This window comes from Paramisgurnus dabryanus, chromosome 11 (genome assembly GCF_030506205.2).
Source record: "Paramisgurnus dabryanus chromosome 11, PD_genome_1.1, whole genome shotgun sequence".
Taxonomy (NCBI): domain Eukaryota; kingdom Metazoa; phylum Chordata; class Actinopteri; order Cypriniformes; family Cobitidae; genus Paramisgurnus; species Paramisgurnus dabryanus.
In genome coordinates, this window is record NC_133347.1 from 1,663,620 (window position 1) to 1,689,525 (window position 25,906).

General features: G+C 39.3%; 2 protein-coding genes across 3 annotated transcripts; both read right to left on the bottom strand.

Annotated features, from left to right (window-relative positions):
* Positions 1-15,111: 15,111 nt before the first annotated feature.
* mrps27 (mitochondrial ribosomal protein S27) lies at positions 15,112-18,873 on the bottom strand. Its single transcript, XM_065248081.2, has 11 exons — positions 18,791-18,873; positions 18,371-18,448; positions 17,493-17,563; positions 17,286-17,344; positions 17,086-17,200; positions 16,914-16,992; positions 16,683-16,798; positions 16,487-16,589; positions 16,146-16,288; positions 15,785-15,919; positions 15,112-15,645 (listed from the first exon to the last, which is right to left on the bottom strand). Exons 1-11 carry the CDS (start codon positions 18,864-18,866, stop codon positions 15,406-15,408), a joined length of 1,215 nt encoding a protein of 404 aa, XP_065104153.1. The 5' UTR covers positions 18,867-18,873; the 3' UTR covers positions 15,112-15,405.
* A 1,744-nt stretch (positions 18,874-20,617) lies between these two features.
* Positions 20,618-25,645, bottom strand: znf366 (zinc finger protein 366). Of its 2 annotated transcripts, XM_065270353.2 has the most exons (5): positions 25,507-25,645; positions 23,555-24,660; positions 23,125-23,316; positions 22,291-22,465; positions 20,618-21,351 (listed from the first exon to the last, which is right to left on the bottom strand). In XM_065270353.2, the coding sequence occupies exons 2-5, from the start codon at positions 24,590-24,592 to the stop codon at positions 21,035-21,037; spliced, it is 1,722 nt and encodes a 573-aa protein (XP_065126425.2). In that variant the 5' UTR covers positions 24,593-24,660; positions 25,507-25,645; the 3' UTR covers positions 20,618-21,034. The 2 variants fall into 2 exon arrangements, with proteins under 2 accessions (XP_065126425.2, XP_065126426.2); XM_065270354.2 differs by lacking the exon at positions 23,125-23,316.
* Between the last annotated feature and the right edge of the window lie 261 nt (positions 25,646-25,906).

A 25,906-nucleotide genomic window follows, 5' to 3' on the forward strand; every position in this document is an offset into this window, starting at 1 on the left:
CCCATTCTCATGAAAGTCAATATAAATAGCACACAGTGTGAAAAGTCGTGCAATACATGCAGCAAATTACAATTTTGCATGCAGATGATACGCCAGTCCTTCCTGTTCACCTAATATGGTGCAACTTTTTGTGTAGTTTTATGTATTGTTTTTTTTAATTATTTTTCTGTTCTTTAAACCATTGTCGCTTTGGGAATTTTCTTTGGGATGAAATTTAATATATTGGTTTAAAACGTATTAAAACGGAAGGACTGGCGTATCATATGCATGCAAAATTGGAATTTGTCGCATGTATTGCATGACTTTTCACACTGCATGCTATTTATACGCACTGGGTTGGTATTTGTTTCATATAATTATTATTAAAGACATTCAAGTGACCACATGCTTCACTTTATGATTGCATGTTTTCTAACATGATTGAATTCCCTCACCTTTCCTTTTCTTAAAAGTCTTCTTATTTCCACTCTGTCTAGATGCCAGCCGGGGTTCGTCCCTTTGTTATCGTGTCCAATTCGAATCTTCTCCAAGACATCTCCCACGTCTTCCAGCTCCACAGAAACAACACAAGCACAAAGCGTTGAGAGGCGGAGAGCTCAGAGGCGTCTGCAGACAGATGCTTCAGGACACTCACCTCCACTATGAACATGTCCTCAGCTCCTCTTTCAAAGTACATGCGACGCTCTCTCTTGTTAACGCACAGATACTTCTGCTGAGTGCACAAACCCTTCTGGCCATACAGAACTATGAACACATCGGCGTCCGTCCCCGCCGCAAACACGTCACTCGTGAACGTGGTTATTTCGTACGGAACAACTGAATGATAGAAGAGAAATACCGGTTGAGATCAATTCAGAGATTCAGACGGCGATGTCGGGCGAGCGGTTTATTCATCTTACACGGAGTGTAAAGTTCTGTCTGCAGGTCTGCAGGATAAAGATCTCGGACAATCGCTCCGTCATCTTCTCCGGAGTCCAGCCAGCGGCCGCACGGGAAGCGGAGCCTCTGTCCTTGTGAAGGAGCATCAATTTCCACCCAGTCCAAAAACCAACCGGCTGATCCACCTGTTCAAACAGAGAATCAGTTATATCTTGTACGGTCTCATAAAATCCACTGGATTTATTTACTTGAATGAACTCAAGAAATGCTCTTGTTTATAAAGACATCTATAACTAGAGGACAAACCGAAGTCATCCATGTACGCTTGCCAAGCTATTTAATATTACACGGGTCGCTGACTGTTCACAAGCTGCTTTCAGAGGCAGTCGACTGAATCCTGTCAGAACAAAACCTTCTTCAATTCCACCTGTCAATCAGAATCACCTGAGTTATCATGGCCGATTTTCAGTTTCTGAAGTTCTCCTAGATCCACGGCCTCCACCGTAAACTCATCGATCATTCCCTTCTCAAACTTGTTCTTGTGGGATTTCGAGGCTTTGAGGTTGATGATTCCTGTTTGTTTGGTGGGGATGAAGAGTGTAAATAAAGGCCTGTGTGTACTTCAGTCACCTGACACCGATGTATGCGATGTACTGTATATTCACCTGTGTCGTCGTTCTCTCCATACAAAATGGCAAAGATGTTGGCGTCTGTTCCGGCGTGCTTCTTTTCTCCCGTCTTGATCCTCAGGGTGTATGTTGTTGACATGGCTGCAAAAGACAATACAGAAATGATCAACAGGTGTATTTTCCCAGGCAGGTGTATATGACATTGATCTCCTAACCTTTCTGCTCCAGGCCCAGGGTGGCACCTGACTCTTCCTCATCCTCATCCTTCCTCATAAAGGCTTCGTCCACAGGAACCAGCTCTCGAGCTATCTGACCATCATCTTCATCAACTGCTAGCCAGCGATTACAGGGAAAGTAATACCTACAGCGTAAGCAACAATCTGATGATCTACCGTTTGCTTATATATGGATCTCTACAGCACACACAAAAATAGCCATTTAACGAATATCTGACGTAGATTTCAGTGAATTTAAGTGACTTGAATTTAAGGAAACAAAATAATGTTTATTTATACCAAATGAACTTTCTAAACAGATCCATCCAAGTTTAAGGTATTATTATTGAAGTGATGTAATGCATCGGATAAGAATGTCTGAATCAGTCTGATAAAACGTACGTGGTGTCATCTTTAGTGTCCACGATTTCCACTCGGTCCAGGTACCAGGCCGACTGATGGCTGTTGTCATGGCGAATTCTCAGTTTCTTCAGAGGTCCCAGTTCCACAGCTGTGATGGTGAAGATGTCCTCCTGTTGAAGTTAGTTGACAGCACAGTGGTGATGATGGTGGTGGTGACACATTTGCAGTGAAGACAGAATCCATTTTCATGATAAACTTGGGAATTAACAGATCTTTTATGAAACAAAAACTTAGGATGTTGGATCTTGAGAAACCTCTACATCTCAAAAGATTGATATTGTGACCGATGACAGTTCAAATTAGGGAGAGACAGATGTGAGACATTTGATATATGTAATATGTAACATATATGAAACGTATATGTAACGTAGCATGATGTAACATAGTTTTAAGTTAAGCTAATGTCAGCTGACTCCCAAGGGGCTGAAAAAACTCCTAGGAGAAAAACCCCTTGGGGTTAAAAGAGAGCCAGACTTAACTGATCCTATAGAAGATATACTATATATTGAGTACTGTTTTATAAAAGTTTTATTGGAATTAAATGTTTAAATAATTTAATTGAAAAGTTAAAGGAAGCAGTTGGTTGTTGCTAGGCAGACTTTGGCGATCCAAGAGAAAATAAAACTATACTATAAGATTTAATGAGAATTAAAAAATGAACTAAAAGACATGAAACTTCAGAAGGTCTTTCAAACATGATAATCAGAATGACGCTGCAGATTTGGATCAGGAGAGCGGTTTTAATTCAGATGTGTGTGCTAGAGTAAATAATAGATGAGTTGACATTAACAGATAGGTAAGACTATACCACCATATCTACTGTGAATAACAGAAGGACTCAGATCAGATGACTGCGTTTCCTTCAGTAAGTGAGAAACCACGGCTGGAGATGTTACACCTCACCTGTCCACGCTCAAATTTGTTGAGATGATTGGACTTTTTCAGAGGTCGTTCCCCTGTGTCTCCGTTCTCACCGTAGATATTAATGAAGACATTGGCGTCTGTTCCAGCCCCTAACATGTTTCCCGTGAAGACGGTCACTTCATACGTGTTTTCTGGAGAATGATTTGGAAAGATTTAAATTATGTTTTTACATGTAATTATCTGTCAACTCTTCAATGCACCTGCACAGTTCTTTACAAGTGATCACAGGTTAAAGGTCTGAAGATTAAACATGATGTCACTTGAGATATTTACATCTTAAATCTACCTGTCAGTCATGTCATTTGTCAACCATGTCATCTGTCAGTCATGTCATCTGTCAGTCATGTCATCTGTCAGTCATGTGACTGACAGATGACATGACTGACATAAGCAAGCATTTGGTCCTTGTACCCTCCAGCTCATCGTTGTCCTCTGGCAGAAGTTCCACCACCATCTCTGTGTCCTCCTCATCAAAAGCCAGCCAGCGATCGCAAGGGAAGACGTATGTCAAAACCACCTCACGCATCTCTTCCTCACCAACCTCATCTTCCTCTTTTTTCTTTTTCTTCTTTTTCTTTTTTTCTTCCTTCTCTTTGGGAACCATGGCCATGACCAGACGCTTTATCTCCACTCGGTCCAGGTACCAGCCAGAACCCATGCCCTTGCCATCATTACACATACGAATCTTAAAGATCTTCCCCACGTCTTTAGCTTCTACCTGTCGATCATTGAGCACAAATCAATAATGTGTGTGAAACAGTGAAAATGTTGTGATGTGTGAAACTGTGTGTGATGTTGGTTGAACAATGACATTACCTTGAAAATCTCTGTTGTACCTCTTTCAAAGTTGTTTGACCTGCTGCTCAGATTGAGAACTTCAGTCTTTCCTTGATCTCCATATATTTGGATAAAAACATTGGCATTTGTGCCACCAGCCCAGACGTCTCCCGTCATAACCGTTATCTCATAGTTTATTACTAGAGGACGATAGAGAGGATTATACAGAGATCACCATCACCGAAACATAACATTGATCGAAAACAAATAAAGTCTTTACATTGTTCAACATCCAGGATTTCACTTGGATAGATGTCCACTTCAGTTTTCCCATCAGCTTCATCTTTGGACAGCCAGCGGTGACTGGGGAACATGTAATGTTTACCGTGATTGGGCACCATAATCTGAACGCTGTCCAGAAACCAGCCGGCACGCATCCCTTCATTGTTGTGACCTATCATCAGGCGACTGATCTGTGTTTCAGATAAACGCCATCAAATCGTACCGCACGCATCAGTTCAGCAGATACTCACAGGAGTGCGTACAGGTACATACCTGGCCAATGTCAAAGGTGTTGACGGTGAAAATATCGACCCGTCCCGTCTCGAAGTAGTTACGCAGGTTGTTGTCTGAAACGGCCAGCATCATTTTGCTGGTGTCTCCTTTCTCACCGTAAAACTTTACGAAGACTTTCGAGTCTGAACTTCCTCCGCTGACGTTCCCCGTCTTCACTGCGACGTGATAGCTGACGTCTGAAAATCCCTGCGAGCTTTAATCACAATGATTTATTATTTTATATGATTAGATTTATTATTCATCAAACTCACTGTACAGTCTTTGGCCGTCTGCGGATGGCACCAACTCACGAACAATCTGCCCATCGTCTTCATTGCGGTCCAACCATCTGTAGAGATGAAGGAGAGAATCACTCCAGCACAATCAGTACTGTTAAACTACATCTGCATCATCAGATCACAGAAAATCATTTCATCCCTCCATTTGCAAAACTCATGTTTACAGTAAAAACACTTACAGAAGAAGTCTATGGGAGAGATATACAGCAGAAATCTGAAGATTATATTATTGTCCTAAGGGATGAGATTTAAAACTTCTATTGAACCCAAAAGAGTGTTTTCGGTTATGACAGTAACCTGTTACATGGGAATTCAACAGCCTGTGACTCCGCCTGTCCCTCCTCTCTGATGGAGACTTTATCCAGGAACCAACCACAGCCTCCACCTCGTCCGTTGTGACCGATCCGTACCCTGCGCACCCTACCGATAGACACGGCCTCAATGATGAACTCATCCGCCTGAAGAGAAAGAGATCTGACACTTAAGAGTTTGACATAAACCAGACAGCACAACACCACACAAACTCTACTAACATTGCCTTTCTCAAACTTGTTAACGTTGTTCTTGCAGTTGATTAAGGTGCGGTCGCCCGTGTCTCCGGTGTCACCGATCAGACAAAGAAAAACTGAGGCGTCTGTTCCACTGCCACTAATGGTCCCTGTGTAGACTGTGACCCGATACTTTATGACTGAAGCATAAAACAACACAAACATGACAGACACAGGTAAAGGCAAACTTTGCTTCAAATGCCAATAATACCATGCACCTATGAATTATCAACATCTACATAAGATTATATGACCTTGACAACCTTAAATACATTTTTACTGTGGAGCTGCCAATATGTATACCATCATTATTGTCTATTTAATGAAGTACTGTATATTAATATTACTAGCATTCATATATGTCAAAATGTGATTTTAACATAAAGTTTATTCTCTAATTTCATACCTGACAGAGGTTCAGAGATGAGGTCTCCTGTGGCCGGGAGCTCTCGCACAACTTCATTATCATCTTCATTTGTGTCCAGCCAGCGCTCGCAGGGAAATTTATAGGTTTCCTTCAGTAATGTTTTCATCATTGATACCTTCAGAGACGAAGAAAATCATCGTTCAGTAGATTCATGTGTCTTAACACTGTGAATTATTCATCATACGTTTGTCTCACCCGACTTAAATGCCAGCCAGCGAAGGGATTTCTTTTCTCATGCCAAATCCTCAGTTTGGTCAGCTTCCCGATATCTGGCAATTCAATCTATGAGAAACAAGTGTTTTATAACCAAACTGATGGAAGAACAAATGGAAATCAAAGCAGATCAGATGGGAAGATTTACCATGAATTTATCCAGCTGACCCTGCTCAAAGTTATCCGTTTTATTGTCCAGTTTCATCTCGTCCGACTTTCCCTTTTCTCCATAGATCTGCAGTAAAATGGAAGCATCTGTTCCCGCTCCGGGCAGATCCGACGTCCATATCCAGAGAGACCACGGATGTTCTGAGGAACATCAGATCAGATTTAACCTGGACAACTAAACCCTCTTTACATTCACCTACAGTCCAGTACTCACTCTTTTGTCTCCTCTGTCTCAGTGAGACCATCTCATATAACTCTCTCTCGATTAATCCGTCACCTTCATCCTCATCCAGCCATTTGGAGCAGGGAAACGTCTGCTCGATTCCAGTGAAAGGACAATAAATCACCACCTGCCGCAGCACAGATCAACCACAAGCACTTAAAAGAGACAACAAACAGCAAAAAGACCTTTCATGGGCTGATCAAATCTAACGTCCAGGCCCAAAGAAGTGAGGCTATCTGCACAAGGCAGTGTATTTCACGAACACATTTACACAAAACAAATATTATATTATATAAATAATATACGATGGCAAGCCAAATATTACACAATACATTTGTTAACCCACGGTGTGTGTGGACACGTCTCTACAGACATTTCGCCACTTTTCTATCCTTAATATGTGAATGGGGCGTAGCACAAGGTCCTGGGCCCTATGCATAGACAGTCCTGATGGCCCCCCCCCATTTGTCCATTTTAGTTTTCTAATCACTACATGAAAAAATGACTTGATTCAGTCAAAAAAAAATTGATGAATGAACAAAACATTAAATTTTTACATTACTTCGAACATTTATTTTTATTATGCATTATAACATAAATATAATGTTGACATTTATAATGAAACATGTTTCAAATTAGGCTATTATAACGGTGTTTTGTATGCAAACAGCATTGTTAGTATACAGTTTATTTATTTAGCCTTTCACCTCAAAGTGCACGTAGCCTATAACCAAATTATCATCTGAAAGCGTATGTTCTGCTTTTTCAATGGATTGTCTCAGTTCATTTTTAGCATTAATAATCGTGGGGATATTCAAACAGTTTAGCAGTTTGTGCTCACCTTTCTTTGAAAAAGAAGTTAGTCATAAATCAAATCGTTTCCCCTCATTTCCTTCTCCTGACTTTCCTTTCTTTATTTGGTGCCGTGATATAGCTTTCTTTACGAAAGACATTTTAACCGCACCGCAGAAGTTAGCGCTCCACCAGACGCTCAACTAACATAAACAAACTGCGCATGCAGATGGACTAAATTTGCCAATACACTAACTTTACATTTCATTATGAAATTTAATTAGGAAATTGAAATATCCAGGTAAAGTCAAATATATTCCAGACTTTTCAAGGGCCCTCTCTCCCCTTGGGGCCCTGGTAATCAGTACTGGTTTTACCCCCAGTCTGACGCCCTGTGAATGGCCTGAAAATCATGTGAATTATTGCTGCCCTGATGGTCTGGTTAAGTAATCATTTGTATGAGAAATCATTTGTACTGAATGTGTGTCCGCGCTTGATGTTTTGGAAGCTGCACAGAGGCGGGGCGGTCCATCTTAGTCTCGTGCGTCCGGACAGACTTTCGTTGATGGCCTCTGTCCATAAACATCTCTCTTTATTCACAAACTGAGAAAGAAGACGCAAAACTTTTTGAAATGTGTCCTGCTTTAGAAATGTCCACTTTGGCAGATGATAAAGAGACAATCAGATTCAGCCCTATATTAATCCTCTGGACTGATGGCGTGCTCTTTGATAGTATAATGTTGATAATGTATAAATCCTGATTCTTTTGTTGATCTGTTGCACGTTCAAATGAAATCAAATGTTTGTATTATTTTTACCGGGTCACAGACAACCATCAACTGTATTTTTACTCAATGAGAATTTAATATTAAAATCTTATCAGTTAAAGGTTTATGTTGGGTATCAACTGTAAAATGAACAGGAAAATGAACTGAAATTAACATCCCTAATACTAATGCACTTATATTGGGATTTAAGAGACTGAACATCACAGAATGATTAAAAGCAGAAATGTGTTACTTATATTTATAAATAATCTAATGACATTTTGAATAAAAATCAGTTTAGGAATGTTTCATCTCAGTATAAGAAGTCATGATGATGATGATGATGAAGAGCTAAGACAGACCTTCTCACAGTACCAGCCTGAACTGACTCCTCCATGATCGTGACCAATAGTGACCCGACTGAGAGGACTGAGCAGAGCCGCGATCTCCACGTTAAAGATATCTGTGAGCGCTCGCTCAAACTTTCCTCCTTCCAGAAAGATCTTCCCGCTGTTCTTCAACCCTTTGGATCCGTGCATGATCATGTGGATTTTGGAGTTGGTTCCTGCACCTCTTATGTTTCCAGTCAAAACCTGAACGTTATACACAATACCTGCCAAACATGATAACAACAGCTTTACTCTGATTTTAGACTTAAATAACACTAAAGTCCAATTTATCAAGCATTTAAGCATAAATTGAGTCACGTTTGTAGTACATTAAACAACAGAAACAGTGTTATTTCCAGTAACAACACAAAGCAATGAAACACATGGGGTTTGTATGAGGAGATCATTAGGTGTTCATTTATTATTTATGGATTCAGCTTTGAGAAGTTTTTAAGCTGTATGTTGAGAGGTTACCAGTGGGTTGAGTCCCTCCAACGAGAACATCTCTCTGAATTTTCCCATCATCTTCATCGATGGCAAGCCAGCGGTTGATGGGAAAGTCATACACGGCCTTGTTGCCCAAATCATCGACTATTACCTGAAAGGAGAGTACAGCGTCTGATCTGTGTGTATATCTGAAGGTTGTGGGTCTCATCAGTAGGAAAAACAATCCAGCAGAGTAGTGCGGTGTTACCTTACGCTGTGGATATAAGATGACTAAAGACCGAGAGTGTGAACTCATACTAAACTACGCTGTGATAGATGGAGTGTGTTACCATGGTAAATGACACACATATGGTAATGATCCCAAATCCCTCTCTATGTGTGCGTGTGTCTGTGTTTTATACCAGAGAAGATGTTTATTGAAATTTTACCTTTTCTACAAACCAACCGGCAGAAGAGCCTTTGTTGTTGTGACCGATGGTTATTTTCCTCACCCTTCCCAGATTAGGAGCCTCAATGGTGAACTTGTCTTCTGTTCCTCTCTCAAAGTTGTCCTTATCGTTGTCCAGCCTTCTTTCTCCTTTGGGAAAAACAATCATCGGATGTTATCTCATCTGCTCGACAGGATATTAACCAAATATATCAGCAGTGGACTGATCACAGGTTATGTCACGTAAGGACATCTCTGGTGATACTTCAATGGAGATACAGCAAGACTGTCACATGTGGTTTTGAGGACATGTTAACTATACAATCAACAGTCATATTTTTACTTTTTGATAATTTTTAATATCGGCTGACTGTGTTTTTAGCAGACCTGTATCACCATTTTCCCCAAAAATATTGATGAAGACGTCTGCATCTGTTCCACTGCCTTTAACATCAGATGTGAAAACGCTCACTATATATTTATTATCTGCAAAAAAGCACAAAAAAACCACAACAACATTTTGTGTGAACCCTAATATCGTTAAAGCACGAGCCAATCAAATTCCACTGTACTGCAGGTCTCACATTTGGGCATGTCCATGGGATCCAGTGAACCCAGCAGATCACGAACAAACAGACCATCACCTTCACTCCTGCTCATCCAGTTATTACAGGCAAAGTAAAAGCGTAAATGTGGCCGATTCATGTCTGTGATCACGACCCGATCCAGAAACCAGCTGGCGTTCAGACCCGTGTTATCATGCTCAATTCTGGAAGAATAAAATGACTGACAGCTCTGCTCAAACACACAAGTGACCAATCAAACAATAGCATTCAACTTAAGACACACCTACTTTATCATAGCATTAATATCTGTGGTGACCGGTGATTTCTCTTCTGAGGGGCGGGAATTCAAAATATGTGTTCGGTATGTCATGTGAACCTATGTGCGTCATGAATCATGTCAAAACAAGTGCCTGCGTGGAAAGCGTTTATGATAAGAGACCCTCACGTTCACAAAATACTCACAAGACACTCACCTAACACCAAACTAGGATTACACATGATGAGATTAAGCGAGTATTAGGCAAACACAAGCGTCTCTTTTATCATAAACCCCTTAAAAGTGTCTGCAGCAAACACGTATTTTGACATGAAGCATGATACACATAAGTTAACATTACGCATATTTTGAAGATTTTGACATAACGAGCCACACACGACGGGCTAAATACATGTTGTGACGAGCTTTGCATCATGCCCCCTCGAAAAAAAAGTCACCGGCCGCCATTGATAATTATAATATAGACAGAATTAAAACAGACATTAAATTTGAATAACTTTATGTAGTCATGTAGGAGAGCTGTTTAAGATTAATTAACATTCAAAGAACACTTGATATAAATGATTTCATTATATAAACATGTATCTTAAATCATAACATTTACATTTGGCATTTTATCCAAAGCGACTTACAGTGCATTACAAGCTATACTTTCTTTCTTTATTATTCTTTACACCATCATTACAAGCCATAGATATTTAATAATAGGTTCAAACCCATGACCTTTTGAACTGCTAACGCAATGCTGTTCCTCTGAGCTACACAATAAACTCAAAATGATCTGGACCAGAAAGACAAAAAAACTAACGTGTTACTTGTAAACATACCTGATTTTTTTCAAAGGTCCAACATTATGGGTTTTAATGCGAAACACGTCTGTTTTGTTCCTTTCAAACGCAGTTCGATTTCTGTGATATAGATCAATGGAAACAACATCAGTGCATTTTTATTTCTGCAAACACAGAATGATGAACAGGATCCAAAACAAATAAATAGGTCATTTATTCTGTGCTAAAATGACTAATAGAGATGTAACGATTACCGGTTTAATGGTTAACCGCAATCAAAATGTCTAACGTTAGTATTACCACGTGATGTAAAATTTTCATCTCTAATCTTTAACAGTTATAGACACATTAAGGATCATTTTCTTCTGTTTTATAATCCCGTTAATTTAACCATGAAAGAGAAATGTTGTGTTCACTGTATCTTTCTTTAAACTACTGAAGTACAGATAGTATAAAACACTTTGACTACTGTAAGTGTTTTCAGAAAATGCATGATATCAAGCAGCCAATATATCATGTATCTTCTGAGAGATTATAAACACACATATTCTTCTTTAACACTCGAGTTCATCATATTGATGTACAGCACATGAATATTCTAGCCTTTCATCATGAGGACCACTGACCTTTACCATCATTCATCTATAAGCATCTATGACGATATGTCCATATGTACACCGCTGTCTACAACAAAAAGCATGACCTTGTTTCTGGATTCATTATCAATCTTTATTGTCATGCGTCTCATTATATCTGTTTCTCAGACGGATCATATCAACATCATATTGGTCCTTGATGACGGGTTCTAGATTATTATGTGCACATTCAACAACACAAGATCAATAACAATGAGACGGAGTTTCTCCTTCATCTGAGAAGAACACAAATACCTCTTCTCTGTGCTGTGGATTCAGGGAAAGAAAGAAGGATGAGGTTATAAAACACAACTATATCTTCTCACTGTTCATTAAGATTTATTAAGAATTAAACACATCCTGATGAACAGGATTTCATTCATTATTAAGAAAGACACTTATGAATCAAGTTGCAGGTGAGTGAACACCACATCAGGTTTGTGAGGAGCGTCGTATGGACTCACTTGCTGGCAAGATGTAGTTTGGGAGTGATGCCATAATCACCAAAGAGAGTAATGAAGACATTAGCGTCTGTTCCTGCACCATTAACATCTCCAGTGATGGTGACCACCTCATAGACTGAAGAGAATCAGTGACAACAATAATTAACATTTAACACTAAATCAACTCCAAAGAGATGTCCTGAATTATTAAAGAGGAAGAAGACCAGTGTTGGGTAAGTTACTCAATAAAGTAATGAATTACTAGTTACTAATGACATCATGTAATTAGATTACTGTAAATGACTGTATTAAATGACTCTCTACAAAAAGTATTTAATTACTTATAACTAATTATTTTTCCAATCCAATTTAGTAAATGATACCAAGATAGGCTTGAAACGGCTCAAATAAATCGTAAAAACATACATCAATTATTCTGCTCACACTTTTTTTCACAACTAATTACTTAGTACATCCTTAACCCTACCCAGTTCCTACCAATACTTAACCTCTTACACTATTTTGGGGATTTCTGCCTGGATTTGGCCTACCCAATTTCAAAAACTTCCCATACCCACATGCAGAGGTGTACATACAAAACTTTGGTATCATTTTACAGGAAATGCCTTGAAATTACATAAAACACTGTTGAAAGTGCTAAACATGGTTGTGTGTGTTGACAGTACTCTAATAAACACAAAAATAAATATGTGCTTTTTGATGTTTTTTTCTAAAGTCTTTATTTAAGTGTATAACTCTGGCCATGGGTGCTCCAGCAACCAGCAGATAGTTTTGTTTGAACTTAGCTAATGTCAGCTTACAGAGGAATGTCTTGCTCGCTTGTAACACATAAAAGTTAACAAATACATTACACAAAATTCTTTTGCAATTAAAAAGTGCGAAAATCAATACTGAAATCGAAAAATGATTAATTGCAGAGCCCCAACACAAAGATGCTCTCTGTTTATATTTCAAACTAAATCCTTTACGCTGCCTATGAATGTTGTCTGAATGCATTTCTCTGAGCTGCCTTCATGCCTCTGAAGTCATTGCCTCATGAGACAGCGAGGCAACAAGTCAACCGCATAAGCTTTCGGACGCAGCCTATGTATTAATAAGCAGTAATTAGGAGTGTATTGAGTTAGTAGTTAATAGTTCATTAAAAGTGAGAATTGGACCTTTTAAATGATTTATTTAAGCAGATCTTTGTATCATTTACTAAATAGGATTAAGAAAGTCATTATAATATGTCATTAAATACTTTTTGGAGAGAGTATTTTGTACAGAATCTAATTACATGATTAAAGATGTCATAAGTAACTAGTAGTTAATAACTTTTTTGGAGAAATGTACCCAGTACTGCAGTTTACAGATGACCGACAACTAACATGTCACAACTACACTAAAGAGACGCAGCTCATCCTGCTGCATGAAGACATGAATGTCATTTCTTTATTTAACTGCAATGTCCAAGAAAAACAAAAATCAAACTCATTGAGGATAGCTGATCATCCTAACAATGGCAGACCAGTGAATTCTCCCTTAGAATTATACAGAAACTTGTAAATGGATGGGTGGAAATGTGAGGTTATATCTCACAGCAAGAACTGACCAATCTGCATTAATCCATGAAGAGATTTAACCCATAAAATATTCTGATATCATTATTATTATTTTAGTATATTTAATTAAAGTAATTAAAGGATGTTTCACTTTAAGGTGTGAGTTGTTTTACCTTTTTTCTTGTGGTACTCATCTTCATAGTTCTCCACTTTATCAGGCTCATAGTTTCTCAGCTCGTTCTCGTAAACTTCCACATAATCCACAGTTTTGGATTTCTTCTTTTTCTTGCCTTTATCTTTCTTACCCTCATCATCACTGTCAGTCGTTCCCTTCTTGGACTTCTTCTTCTTCTTCTTTTTAGAGTCTTCATCGTCATCATCATCATCTTGTTCTGATTCTTCTTTCTTTTTCTTCTTCTTGCCCTCCTCTTTGGATTTTTTGTCCTTTGAACCCATTTCTGTCTCTCTCTTCACCTCCTCATCCTCGTCTCGCGTGTTTCGTGTTTGGGTTTCTTCTGTTTGCTGATCTTCGCTGTCCTGCTCGACTTTGATTTCTTCTGCTCTCCGTCATCGGTTTCTGGTTACCGCTCATCTTTTATTTATTTACTACAGTGTAACTTTAACTGTTGACTGTGTGAGGATGATGAACTGTGTACACCTGCAGTCACGTGACCGAGCGCGAGAGTCAATCAAAGCGACGCACATCTCAAACTCTGTTAACTGTTAAAAGATCATTTTGTCATTTCAACAGGTGGTCGATTTATTACTAATAAATTCGCTATTTACACCGAGCACCGACCTCAGACCTGTAAGACACATAGCGCGCGAAAAACATATGTAAAAATGTATGTGTTTTTAACGATAGGTATACGTTACAAAAATGTTAAACATGGTCAAATGCTAAAACTAGTTTAAGATAGAAAGAGCTTGAAAAAACTTTAACTGACAGCAAGACCATGCCTATGGGTTCAAGAATAACCTAATACTGGCTAACGTTAACGTTATTTGAAACTCGAAAATCATCACTTCATTTTGTCCCATTGTTTTCCATTTTGCGGGTGGTAAAACAACTCGTGCGCATCGTTCAAATTCATTTAAATTTTGTTCACTTGTAGTTTAGCAATTACCGGTAAACTAAATCAAATGTACAATTTCAAGAATGTTTTTACTCCGCACGTCGCCTGAGGTAATCTGAAGTTTCGTCGAGAGGAACCAAACTCAAGAGATTGTCGCGTACAATATTCTTTAGCCAATTTTTGTAAATATATATATTTATTTTAAATAATTTATATTCACGCCACATTGAAAGAAAAACTTTGTATGTTACGAACCTGTAAACATAACAGGTTTGAAAAGGTTCACATTATATTTAAAAAAGAATTATCTAAAAAAATGTATCTTATACTTTATACAAACCTTTATATTTTGGCCAGGAAAAATATATTTTTTGCTGTATGTGTTGTAAAATTAAAAAGGTATTTGTTGGCCCTGAAATACATTTTTAAATATATGTTAATATATGAAAGTTAAAACTAAACATATTAAATTAAGCTTTACTCTCTACATATGTATTTAGTATATATTTAAAACACATTTTTGGCTAGAGAAATGTCTACTTTTGCCTTATGGGCGGGCACGTGCCACATAGAAAGCTAAATAATTACAGGGCAACTTTCTCTCTCTCTCAAAGCAGAGACAAATAAAAGCACCATACAAACTGACAACGGTACACTAAACCTAGACACATGTACAGTTTATTTATACTGTTCAGTTTTACAGAGCACTGAAATGGGGTGGGAGTTCCTGGTCCTGGAGGTCTACTGTCCTGCAAAGTTTAGCTCCAACCGTTATCATACCTGACAAATGAAATATCCTAATCAAAAGCTGTAGGATTACTTAGAAATGACCTTCAGGTGTGTTTGATTAGGGTTGAAGCTAAACTTTGCAGGACAGTGGCCCTCCAGGACCAGGAATGCCCACCTCTGCAATAAAGAGATGAGACCCATCGTTCCTTTGGGATGTTGGGATTATTTTACTGTGCCGCAGCGGCTGTCTGTTTGTTCAGACGTTCCCGTTGAGCGTTCTGTCTCATCTCTGTCTCTCTCTGAACCAGCTGAAGACGTTCTGACTCCCAGTTCTGTACTCTCTTCTGATATTCGGTGATGTCTGATTCCTCACAGCTCATCAATGTCTGCTGGGTCAATGTGGAGCTCAGAGACTCCAAACCTCTCGGGTCCAACTTATCCTGGACCTCAAGCTGTTTACTCAGCTCCTGCCAAGAGTTTATTAATAACACAAGATGAGAATCCTTGGCATCTACTCATTTAATTCATTCTTTATTTTATTCACCTGGTTTCTAAAGAGCTAAAACTGATTAATGGAGAAGTTCAGAAAGTGTTTGGTTTTTAAACCTTGAATCTGCTGATGTATTGGGGAAGTTTCTCTCGCTCTCGTTCATCTTCTTCATCTAGAAGAGACTTCTGCCCATCTGATGCCTCCTGAGGAACTCTTGATAGATCTTCCAGGATCTTCTCCACACTATCCAGCTGAAAGCCACACAAACACCCAAATTACTACAGAAAACTTTTGTACTCCTGTGGGAAACAATGTTAGCATGTTATGAACACAACGGTATTCCTAACTTTCCCAACCAACTAATCATATTATTCTCTTCAGAAAGCTTTCAAACGCATTCTTTGTTTGGTTTCTTTTAATCTTTTTTCAGGTAAGGCAACCATCATCATTATACATTTTAATTGTTTAAATACTCACAACTTCCTTAGATAATTTCACATCTCTGCTTTCAGAACACACGCTTTCCATGACCACGAGGGCCCGACCAAGATAACCAGAGGTCCAAATCAGAGGCATCTGATGAAATACAGAGTGAATTCCTCTGGACAGCTCGACTTTACCTACAGACACAAACATGAGAAGATCTGATTTATAGCCTCATGACCACACTCAGATCATCTGTAACACAAGATTAAAAGCCTGTGAGAGTTGGGTTTGTCACTTTATTGAGTCCCAAAAGATTATCTGTCTGCCTTTGTCTGTCTGTCTGTCTGTCTGTCTGTCTGTCTGTCTGTAGCTGTTGTTGTGTAGATACACACCAATAAGTGCACATCCAAGAAGCTGAGCAGAGAAACCGACCGAGTTCTCCTGCTTCAATCCGGCCAACAGCAGAGACGCCCCAATGTTCCTCTCCTCCTGCCACTGCACATGAATAAAACACAGAGTCAACATAAACTCATTTATCTAACAGAGAAACACATTCATAAACTCAACATTTAAACAAACTGGACTTACTGTGAGCGCAGGTTTGGTGTCCAGATATCTGCTGAGAGCGTACAGAGACAGAATCTGTGTGGAGATCTTCTCAAAGGATTCCTGAAGCATCACCTCCTCAACCACTGCACAAGCTCCTGTGTTTCACACACACACACACACACACACACACACACACACACACACACACACATGAGCCAAACTCAACACTATATCTGTGTGATAATGAGTTCAAAGTCAAAGATTACAAACCTTTGAAGTCTTCATCCTTTATATAAGAGTCAATCAGAAGATTAAAAGTAAAATCATCAGGAAACATCCCAAACTGAACCTACAAAAACACATTAATATGACATGAAGAGTTCTGACAGAATACAGCTTTATTATTTAAAAACTGGTTTTTAATGACAGGTGAATTGAAAACCTTGTTCTTCAGTGTGTACAGAGCTTTGTCTCGGGCTCCATATTTGAGACAGTGCCGAAACCAGCTGTGAATGGTCCAATCCCGGAGGTACCAGCAGTTTGGACTATGACGGAACCTGAAGAGATTAACGCAATGTTTAGACAAACATACAACACAACCTGTACAGTCATACAAACTATAAGAGACAAGAGTAAACTTACTTATATAAATAATACTCTGCTTGATCAACTTCCTCTCTTGATGATAAATTATCTATAAACTTAAGAGATTCAACAGTAAAATTGTTATGTTTTATAGATTTTCACAACAACAATTATCAATAGAGAAACCAGATGTCATGAAACACAGTGAGTGTGTATGATAAAAACACAGATGAATAAAATAATATTGAGGACTGCTGGTCTCACCCTGGCGATGGTCAATGAGCTGACAGGAAACTTTCTCTCATATGATCTGTCCATCAGAGAGGCCAGCTGTGCTTCAGGACAAAAGACAAAACATTTGATTTAGACAAGAAAGTTGTTCATTAAAAACTAACTATTACTACCATTGTGCACTCAGTAACAAGAAAACCAGCAAGATCTGTTTGCCAGCCAGTCTGTTTTCACACCTAATTCATTTGAGACCTCCAAATGCTCTCAGGGCATTTTAGTGTTTTTAATTTGAACAAACCAAGTGATCTCAGACCCCCAAAAAGGACCCAAAAGCAAACCGAACTCAGTGTGCTTTTGGGTTCTTTTGTGATAGAAATGAGGTGCTGGTCCACTTTGCATGTGGTTTTGACAATCAACCGCTGCACAGAAAGCTGGGGTCCGAGATGTGATTGAAAAGGACCAATTAAGAAATGGTTTCTCTTTTAAGCCCACTATATCGTGAACACCAAAAGGACTGAGGTCACATTAGGCCAGATGTTGCTTTTCTGGTTCACTTGAACTGGGTCTGGTTCTTTTAAAATGAACTATGTGTGAAAACACCCTAAACGGTGGTATTTTCCCTTGAGCAACACTGCCCCCTGTTGACAAACTGCAGTAAAGATCCTTCACAGAGCCTTCTTATCAAATTATAGATGCAAACTAACCAGTCTGTTTGTTTTAATGACCTCAAAATATCAAACTGAATCTATGCATCATTAATTAATCTATGCATTATTAATTCTATTGCTTGCTAAGAAATGGAGGAGCTGTAGTTTGTCAGTAATGGTGAAGAAGAGAATGCAGAACAAAGACAGAGGTCATTTTCACTTTAACTGCCGTGACATTTATTCAGAAGTGTGTAAACATCTTACCGATGTTCTGCGGGTCTTTCTGTCTCTGATCCCATACTGTAGTGTCTGTATATGCTGCTGACAGCAAACATCTTCTGCCTGTAATAAAGCAAATGACACAAACACACAGTGACAGACAGACTGGAGGATTAACAGGAGACTCTGAACCAGTCCAGATTATTACACCACTATCAGCTGCGATCAGGATTCTGTCAAATTTACTCCTATTAGTTAAAATTAACCACACGTGTTTGTCTTCTCAGTACCACAGATCCATAAGCACTAACACACCGTCATATGTTCGCTCGTGCGTGAGTTCACCTTTCTGTCATGTCTTTAGGCTTTTTGGTTATTATATTTCAAATAAAGTTGGCAGTATATGAATGTAGATTAGACTCGAGAAAAGCATCATAATGATCATCTAATACTTCTGACACTCACCAATCGATGTATGATACAAACATCTCGAGAAGCTTTGTACAGGAGTAAAACAGCGCTGCAGGATGGAGGCCGCCATCTTTAGACTCAACCATTAATTCCTCAGAACGGGGGGGTCAGACAGCGCTCATGGTTAGGACGCAATTTAGGATTCGTCTAAAATTCATATGGTTGCTGTTGATTTTGATTACACTTAATTGTTGCTTTGTATTTTATGTGAATTTTATATATTTACTCAAAACAGAGCAACGCAATGTAAACCAAACTAAATCAGAGTGATGATGTAGAGCTGCAGGACTGAAACATTCTTATCTTAGAGTGTAAATAAACACAACGAACAGATCGTGGCCTTTTTGAGACACATATCTTGCGCTGTGGTAATGTGATGTTTTAATCAAAACACAAAACATCTGTAAAATCATATGAATTACCGTAAAGGTTGCTCTAATATTGTATTTTTAATAGCGCTCGATAGAGGGCGCTCATCAACTCTGTGATTGACAGCTGCTGAAACACAAGCACAGAGAGAAGACACACTCATGAAGATGTTAAAGATGCAGAGATGAATATTGCTGAAAATACAACATGTACACCTATCAGGGTAACTTTACAAGCCTGTCTATTACAATAAAGACAAAATCAACCATCTATAATATAACATCTGCAGTCGTTTAAATAGATCATCTTAGATGACTGTAGTATTTAATCAGTTTTAATGTTGAGCTAGTGCACAGCTATCATCAAGAGCTCTCTGGACTGTTAAAGGGATTCATTCTTACATCATTTACTCATCCTCATACTGGTCTAAGTCTGAGATTTTATTTTGTTAAACACAAGAAGAAGATATACTGTCATTTGATTTACTTATTTACTTGTTTTTGCATTGCTGTTTACTTAGTGTTTATTTTATTATATATGTTTTATTATTTCTTAATTGTCTGTGTTATTACTAAAGCTTTGGCAATACTCACACAGGTTTATAACAGCAGATTTTTTTCTGTTTGGGTGAATTATCCCTTTAATTCTGTGTAATGTTATTAATGTGTTTGTGAGTTCTGATGATACAGAAGAGGAATTGGATGGACTGTGTGGTTTTAATTTCTTGTAGCGTTAGACCGTTCTCAGGAAACTTTATTTACAGAAACATCTTTGTCTTGATTCATCCCAAACTTTCACTTCATCTGAACTGATTCACAGTACCTGATTCTGTGTGTTTTCATGGGCTTTAGAGCGAAACATTGAGGTGTCTGGAAGACAGGAAGAGGATCTGTGCACTTCCTCTTTACTTTCAGAGTTTCATCAGGACAAAACCAAAAGGTGTGCGTGTGTTCCTATCACAAACACGACTGTTAATAACTTAAATCAAATACAGTGAATAAATCTATTAACTAGTGTGTGTCTTTCCACAGTCATTTGATTTGACTTCAGATCACTTTTTAATGTTGCTGGAATCAATAGAGAGTTTAATTTCTACTGTAAAGGGTTTTAGAGAGATGTTTGTTTGATGGAAAACTCTCTTCTACCTTTTTCTTCTCCAGAGGAAGTGTGTTTATGTTTCAGTTTTATTTTTTAAAGAAGAAAACCTGTCTAAAGGATAACAGTAGACTAAAGTGAAGTGTAAAAAATAACATTTGTTTGGTAGTTTAAAGGTAATAAGGATGTATATAAAGATGAATATGTTGTGCACTGTAACTGCTGTATAAAGTGTTTGTACTTTAATAGATGACAAATTCCATGAATAAAATATATTATTTACTCTGTAATAAAGCAAATTAGCATTGCTTTAAAATACCAGATCTGTACATTTATAATGATTCAGCTTGTGCCATTTTTATTTTTTATATGAATTTATTGAGCATAAATACAATGATTGATTGGCAAATGAAAATCATTTCATTCATGTAGATATTCTTATAAAAATAATCAAACGGTCAGTACTCATTCAGGATGAATTAATCAAGCAAGAACATTTCAAACAACAAACCTCCATTGAAGGCAATCAGCATTATTAGCATTTATGAAAGCAGGTATAAAAATAATTATAATATCAATTTTCTTTTTACAATTATATTATTTTCATTAAACACTCTGGATTCTTTCTAGTAGAATAAACATGAGCTTTACGTCTTCTGAGATGAAGATACTTTCACAGATTTCTATATACATTTTTTCACATTAAAGACATCATACAGTATATTCACAGCGTGTTTGTCAGTTTCTGTACAGCTGTCAATCAGAGAGCTCGGTTTATTCCTCCCCCCTGGTCTTCTTTTCCTCACTGACTTCTTCCTCATTATCATCATCATCATCATCCTCTTCATCATCCGCCTCTCTAGCCTCCAGTGCCGGGTTACAGATGGCAGGACTGTACTGGCTCATTCTGTACAAACTGTCTTCATCTTCCTCACGACTGGAACTCTCACCTCGGACGCTCTCCCCGTCAGACTGGGACAAACGGATCTGCCCGTGGTTCTTCTGCGACAGATCAAAGGGTTCCTCCTGACCCACGCGGGTCAGAATCCGCAGCGGGCTGGAGAGACACAGTCGCCCTCGACGCCTAAAGACTTAAAACACACGACAAACGTTGTCATGATTAGATGGAGGTCTTCACAATACACACTGCAAAAAATTATTTTCTTATTTAGTATTTTTGTCTTGTTTTCAGAACAAATATCTAAATATTCTTAAATTAAGATGCATTTTCCTGATGAGAAAAATTACCCAAGAAAATAAGTCTAGTTTTTAGACAAAAAAAAAATTATGTGAGTTTGTGCTTAAATCTTTTTTTTTCTTGAATTGCGTTTTTGAGAAAAAAGTCAAGAATTTTTTTCTTCTTGTTTTAAGTACAAATTCACTTAAATTTTATGTTTTTGTCTAAAAACTAGAGTTATTTTCTTAGGTCATTTTGCTCATCAAGAAAATACATCTTAATTTATTAATGTTTAGATATTTGTACTGAAAACACTAAAACAAAAATACTACACTGCAAAAAATGATTTTCAAGAAAAAAATTCTTAGTATTTTTGTCTTGTTTTCAGTAAAAATATCTAAACATTCTTAAATGAAGATGCTTTTTCTTGATGAGCAAAACGACCCAAGAAAATACGTCCAGTTTTTAGACCAAAAATGTCAAATTTAAGTGATTTTGTGCATAAAACAAGCATGAAAATCTGCCAATGGGGTAAATCTCCAAACCTTTTTCTTAAACACTAAATTCAAGAAAAATTCAAGAACATTTTGCTTACCCCATTGGCAGATTTTTTTGCTTGTTTTATGCACAAAATCACTTAAATTTTATATATTTGGTCTAAAAACTAGACTTATTTTCTTGGGTCGTTTTGCTCATCAAGAAAAAGCATCTTAATTTTAAGAATTTTAAGATATCTACTGAAAACAACACAAAAATACTAAGAAAATGTTTTCTTGAAAATCATTTCTTGCAGTGTCAATAAGAAAGTAATTTTTAGCAGCGATGTATTAAATACTACTGATGCCGGTCTCACCTCGAGCGTCCAGGCCTCGGTCCATGATGCCATGTTTGACCTTCATGTGACGCGTCAGGTTTCCCTTTAATGTGAACTTGCTGGCGCAGTAAAGACATTTGAAGGGTTTGCTGTCTGAATGCAGGTGCATGTGACCCATCAGATTATGCATTCTGTTAAACTCCTTTCCACACAGCTGTGAGAGAGAAACCAGTCAGTAACATCACACATCAAATACTCTTTCTGACAACTGTAATATACATCACAAGACCCAACCCTAACCCTACATGTGCTGTATATACTGTGAGTAAACACATTACTACTCTAATTATTCCAACACATTTCTCCTGGTAAAGTTTAAACGGATGATTATTCTAAAGCTGAAAGTGAAATGAGAGACAGATATAGGGACACACTCATTATGAGCTTTTTTGCTGTCCTTCCTCTGCATTCTTTTTATTTGGGTGGTCCTTTTCCTCTCTTTTCCTTCACGAGGAGAAAGGGACTGTAAACTGTCCGATCGGAGCGTGAGAAAACAGGAAGGGCTCCTGAGCACAAGAAAGCGAGATGAAATCTATTTGCGGGGACCGTTCTCGAGGGACGAGAGGCCATTGTTACAGTCAGTTTGCACGGCCGCGATATCCTTCCTATAGATGAGGAGACACCTAACTGCCAAAAACGTATCTGGTCATCGCTTGGACCGCCCCAAAACAAGAGGTCCAAAACCAGCAGGACTCTACACTGTAACAACAATGAAGCATCACGCTGTGGATTGCATTCGCTGTCCACGTCAACTCTTACACTATGGGAAGCAGCTCTGCATTACAATTTTCCATTAAAAATCCAGTGACGCACCTTGCATTTGTAGGGCTTGATGTCCGAGTGGACGATCATATGAGCCTTTAGCGTCTGTTTCTGGACGAAGCTCTTGTAGCACAGGTGACATTGATACGCCCTGACGTTGGTGTGAATGAGAACGTGACGTTTCATGTTGGCGAGCAGCGTGAACTCGCGGCCACAGATGCGACACTTGTGCTCCTTCACTCCCTAAAAGAGACACGCATGAGAACCCACACGTCACTGACCCACACGTCGGCCTGTTTTACACATGTTGGGCTTTTGTCTGCTGCAACTCTATTCAGAAAAGCATAAGTCTAGTTTTACCACATTCAACCAGAGGCGTGAAAATGAGCCACACACACTACAAATTTGATCCATTTTCACTCACGCTCGAAACCTTCTATAAAGATTAATATTTAAAAGCGTCGCCCTCTCTTCGGTTTACCTTATGCGTCAGCGTGTGCTGCTTGAGATGATGCGACTGGACGAACTCCATCCCGCACTCGCCGCAGATGAACGGCCGGATGTCTTTGTGTTTCATGGTGTGATTCTGAAGCTGGCTGGGATACTGAAAGCTCTTGCCGCAGTCGACGCAGTCGTACTGCGCCGGGCCGCGGTGGGCCGCCAGGTGCCGCTTCAGCTGGGCCAGCGTGGGGAAGTCCAGGCCGCATTCCACGCAGACGTTCTCCCGACCCCTGTCGTGCTTCGGCTCGTGGGCGCGCAACTCGCTGGGGTACGCGAAGCCCCGGCCGCAGACGCCGCAGCTGAAGGGCTTGACGTCGCTGTGCTGCATCATGTGTCTCTTCAGGTGGCTGGTCTGCGTGAAGGCTTTGTGACACACCTGGCACTTGTGCGGCCGGGCGCCCTGGTGCGTCAGCATGTGCGTGTGCAGGTGGCTCAGCTGTTTGAAGAGCTTCCCGCAGAGCCTGCAGCCGTGAGGTTTGATGCCGCTGTGGCCCAGGATGTGCGTGATCAGGTTGTATTTGGACGTGTACGATTTCTCGCACATGCGGCACTTCCAGCGCTTCTGATCGCCGCCAACGTCGACGTAGTAGCTGTCGTCCACGTGGACGTTCGGGGCCGGCTTCTCGACGACGGTCGGGTCGGGTCCGCCGCCCTCTCGGCCTCTGCGCCGATACCCCGGCGCCTCGCTCTGGTAGAACGGGTTCGGGGAGATGTGTGGCACGGAGCCGGGCAGGAGGAAAGGGAACGGCACTAAGCTGGGATGGAAAGCGGGGAAGAACGTTGCCGGAGCGTGCGTGAGCAGAGGAGAGGGAGGCCAGAGAGGAAGGGGCTTTAGAGTCTCTTGTTTCACCCGTATGCCGTCGTAGCGCCCGACGATGCGATGCAGCCGCAGCCTGTTGAGGTCGATCATGTCCGGGGCGTAACGGTGAGACCCGACAGGTCGAGGGTACGGCAGAAGAGAAAGATCGACGGTCCTGGTGACCTCTGACCTCTGGCTTTCGATGTCTTTTGAATCCATATCGACGGCTCTTACAGCTAACCGTTGGTGTTCATGTGGCTTGACAGACTTGTTGATTCACCCATCACCTGTAAAACATGAGTTTGAAGAATAATTCAATCTTTAGGATGATAGCTGAAGTACAACAGAACAAAGAAAGAGTATAGGCTACAATCTATAACTAGTTCTGTAAAACAATAAACACGACGGATCCCAGAACAAACGAATGAATCTATATAAAGAGAGATATAGACTCTTCACTTCTCTCTTCATCTGAGGTTTTGCTTCTCTGTGTTCATTTTTCACTTCATTAACACAAGTACTTCTCTTTTCCATTATGAACTATTAGCTTGTGCTTATTTTACAGTAAAACTGAGTCAAACTTTAAAACATCAGCACCACCACCCGACAAACAAAAATACAAATAACATCCAAACATTCAGCAGTACTGCACAGATTCAGAAGATGATCAGACCTCAGCTTATAACAGCAGATGGGAAATGTTATGAAATGATGTGCACACAAATACACTTCAATGTAAATCTTCTGACATCCTTCATAAGACTTATACTAAATGATACTAAATGCATATACATAGAAATCCAGTATATGTTCAATTCTGATCATTGTAATTTGCATAAAACATTATTATAATCTAATATGCAATTTTAACAATGATGTTTTTGTTGCATGAATTAAATGCTGTCGTGCAGGATTATGTGATCTGAACAACATCCATCACTACAGCACCTACTTCAGTTAAATGATTTAAGCATTGCATCAGAATCAAAGTCATTCAGTTCCCTCCTTAAATTATAATTTTATTATCAGTTCATATCAGATGAGTTTCATTGGTCCAAAACTACATCCCAGCACCTGTACCTGTAAACATCAGAACTAAAGATCTAACCTGTCTGTCTCTCTCTCTCTCTTACCTGTCGTCTGCTCTGCGCTCCTCACACTGAGCTGGCGGCCTCACACGCAGCATCTGAAGGGCTCAAGAAAGAGAACAGGAACAATCTCTTTGTTCTCATTTTTCAGATGAGTACCTTCGCAGAGAAGGAAGGAAGGGAGGGAGAGGAAGTCAACAAGTCTGTGCTTTCCTGCCCAAAAATAAGGAAACACTAGATAGACATCTCCATTCCTCTTCGAAACACTGTCGAGCTGTGAGGACTGGACGTGCTCCCCATGACTGCCGTTTAATCCAGACATCTTAAAGACATGACAGAAGAATTCACATAACATTATCAACATCATCTGTACAAATAAACATCAGCAGTGCACCAACTCTGACATCGGCTTTGATTCTAAACATTAAGGGTGACCTTTGACCCC

Bases quoted from the DNA above. Each gene is read 5' to 3' on its own strand.
- mrps27 (XM_065248081.2), bottom strand. From the start codon at position 18,866: ATGGCGGCCTCCATCCTGCAGCGCTGTTTTACTCCTGTACAAAGCTTC. The intron at 16,799-16,913 runs GTTTGTAATCTT...TGTGAAACACAG, and splicing joins AAAGGATGAAGACTTCAAAG to GAGCTTGTGCAGTGGTTGAG. The intron at 15,920-16,145 runs GTGAGTATTTAA...TGTGGCTTTCAG, and splicing joins TGAAATTATCTAAGGAAGTT to CTGGATAGTGTGGAGAAGAT.
- znf366 (XM_065270353.2), bottom strand. From the start codon at position 24,592: ATGGATTCAAAAGACATCGAAAGCCAGAGGTCAGAGGTCACCAGGACC. The intron at 23,317-23,554 runs GTAAACCGAAGA...TGTCTCTTTTAG, and splicing joins AGCACACGCTGACGCATAAG to GGAGTGAAGGAGCACAAGTG. The intron at 22,466-23,124 runs GTGCGTCACTGG...TCTCTCTCACAG, and splicing joins TCAAGCCCTACAAATGCAAG to CTGTGTGGAAAGGAGTTTAA.